At 62.0% G+C, this 2,295-nt stretch overlaps 1 protein-coding gene across 1 annotated transcript in view; it reads left to right on the plus strand.

Moving 5' to 3' along the window:
- Positions 1-2,295, plus strand: part of ASS1 (argininosuccinate synthase 1) — a 35,430-nt gene that overhangs the window by 8,149 nt on the left and 24,986 nt on the right. The window contains exons 7-8 of the mRNA XM_009642805.2: positions 894-964; positions 1,738-1,768. Coding sequence (XP_009641100.2) covers positions 894-964; positions 1,738-1,768 — 102 coding nt within the window. The remainder of the gene's footprint in view (positions 1-893; positions 965-1,737; positions 1,769-2,295) is intronic.

Raw genomic sequence — 2,295 nt, forward strand, 5'->3', positions numbered from 1 at the left:
ATGCATGGGGCTGTAGGAACACACCGAGGCACGGTGGAAACCCACAGCCGCTGCCACCTCCAGCCCTGGCTCGCCGTGCCCATCCTGCAGCTGGGACATCGTGGCTCAGCATGCCAGCAGGGTGGGTGATGTCCCCGCTGGCTCCGGTTGTTAGCTCGCCGCCGTCGCCTCTCCTGCTAATTCCCCTGCGTATTCACCTCGTCTTCACAGGCAATTTCCCCCATTGAAATGTCAGCAGATAATTGAGCGCGCCAGTGACCTTGTTAGGGAGCTGGGCTCGGCGCTGTGCGCTGCACCGGGGAGGCAGCCGGTGCGGGACCGTGTGTCCCTGGGCATGGCAAGCTCGGGATGCCTGGGCTCAGGGGAACGCCTGCTGCCCCGCATGTCGTGTCTGCACTACCATGGGTTTGCACCGGGCTGCAGGGACGCGTGTGTTGTCCCCGCGCAGCAGAGCATGGTCCCATTCAAACTGGAGAGCATCCTGTGGTTTTGGGGATTTCTGGCCCCATGTCACCTCCCCTTGATGAGGAGCTAAGATGGGGGAATGCACCGTCCTGGACATGGACCTAGAAAAACCACACAACACCCGTGCCAACGTCTCCATCGCTTGGGTTCATGGGGTGCTCTGTGGCTCCGTCTCAGCTCATGGCAGGGTGGCCATTCTCCTCCCAGCTGCACCGTGTCCCTGATGTCCCCATCAAGGTGGCCCTCATGGTGGAAGCTGATGTTGCCCAGGGTCAGGGACACAGATGTCCACCTTGCTCCATGCCACCTTGCCGGTGGCCATGGATTGTGCCTTTGTGCTGTTGGGGCTGACCTTGGCCGGAGGCGGTGCTGGCAGGGGCTGGTTCTTCCCGTGGACTCACTCAGCGCCGCTCTCCTTCTCTTGGCAGAAACATGGGATCCCGGTGCCTGTGACACCCCAGACGCCCTGGAGCATGGATGAAAACCTCATGCACATCAGGTGAGAGGCTGGACGGGCAGGGAGCTACGGTGGGGCGCTTGGGTTCATGGGGTGCTCTGTGGCTCCGTCTCAGCTCATGGCAGGGTGGCCATTCTCCTCCCAGCTGCACCGTGTCCCTGATGTCCCCATCAAGGTGGCCCTCATGGTGGAAGCTGATGTTGCCCAGGGTCAGGGACACAGATGTCCACCTTGCTCCATGCCACCTTGCCGGTGGCCATGGATTGTGCCTTTGTGCTGTTGGGGCTGACCTTGGCCGGAGGCGGTGCTGGCAGGGGCTGGTTCTTCCCGTGGACTCACTCAGCGCCGCTCTCCTTCTCTTGGCAGAAACATGGGATCCCGGTGCCTGTGACACCCCAGACGCCCTGGAGCATGGATGAAAACCTCATGCACATCAGGTGAGAGGCTGGACGGGCAGGGAGCTACGGTGGGGTGAGGACCCAGAGCCTGGGGCCCCAATCCCCTCATCCTGCATGGTCAGGACAATCCTTCCCATCTCCAGAGTCCCCGGTTGCCCCACCACATGCTAGCCAAGGGTGACCCCAAAACCTCCAGCCTCCCTTTCTGCCCAGTTGTCCATGTCCCATGTGGCAGCATCCACCTCCTGGGCTCTCCTAAGCCTTGTGCTCCTTGCAGGGTTGCTGCTGGAGATCCATAACACATATTAATACCCATCCTTATGGGGTGGTGGGGGCGGTGGGGTCATCCCAGTGGGTTTTGGGGTTTCAGGTTGCAGGTGTTGCAGTGACTTCTCTCTCCTTCCCTGTCTGCCACAGCTATGAAGCCGGGATCCTGGAGAACCCCAAGGTAATCGATCATGGCCGCCCGGCCAGCGTGGCAGCCACAGGGCTGAGGGCGTCTCATGTATTTGCAGCCTAATTGGAAATTTCACGGCAGGCCGTGTGTGGCGGGGAGGCCCCGGCGCCCGCCCCAGCCCCTCCGCCTCTCCCGGCACGTTAATTGCTGCCAGTGTGAATAGGGGAAGGGACCGTTTCAGGGTGACACCAGAGGGGACAATGTCACGGGGAAGCAATAACGGCGCAATTAGACAGATGAGGCGCTGGTGGGAAGCAGGGGCTGGTGGTGGGTGACAGAAGTCTGGGCTGGCCCCTGCAGCTTGGGTCCACTGCCCATGCCTGCAGCTTGCCTTCCACCCCTCCTCGCCTTCCACCCCTCCTCGCCTTCCATCCTCACTATCCAGGGAGAATCGGGGTAAAACCTCCCCTTGCCTGGGGTGGTGCTTGGAGACCCCAAGGGCACCCATGGGACCACCGGCTCCCAGGCAGCTCTGGCTGCTGACGGGGTCAAGAGCGCGGTGGCGGCGGGTGCTGCGG

The sequence above is a fragment of the Egretta garzetta genome, unplaced genomic scaffold, assembly GCF_000687185.1.
Source record: "Egretta garzetta isolate BGI_Z169 unplaced genomic scaffold, ASM68718v1 scaffold497, whole genome shotgun sequence".
Taxonomy (NCBI): Eukaryota; Metazoa; Chordata; class Aves; order Pelecaniformes; family Ardeidae; genus Egretta; species Egretta garzetta.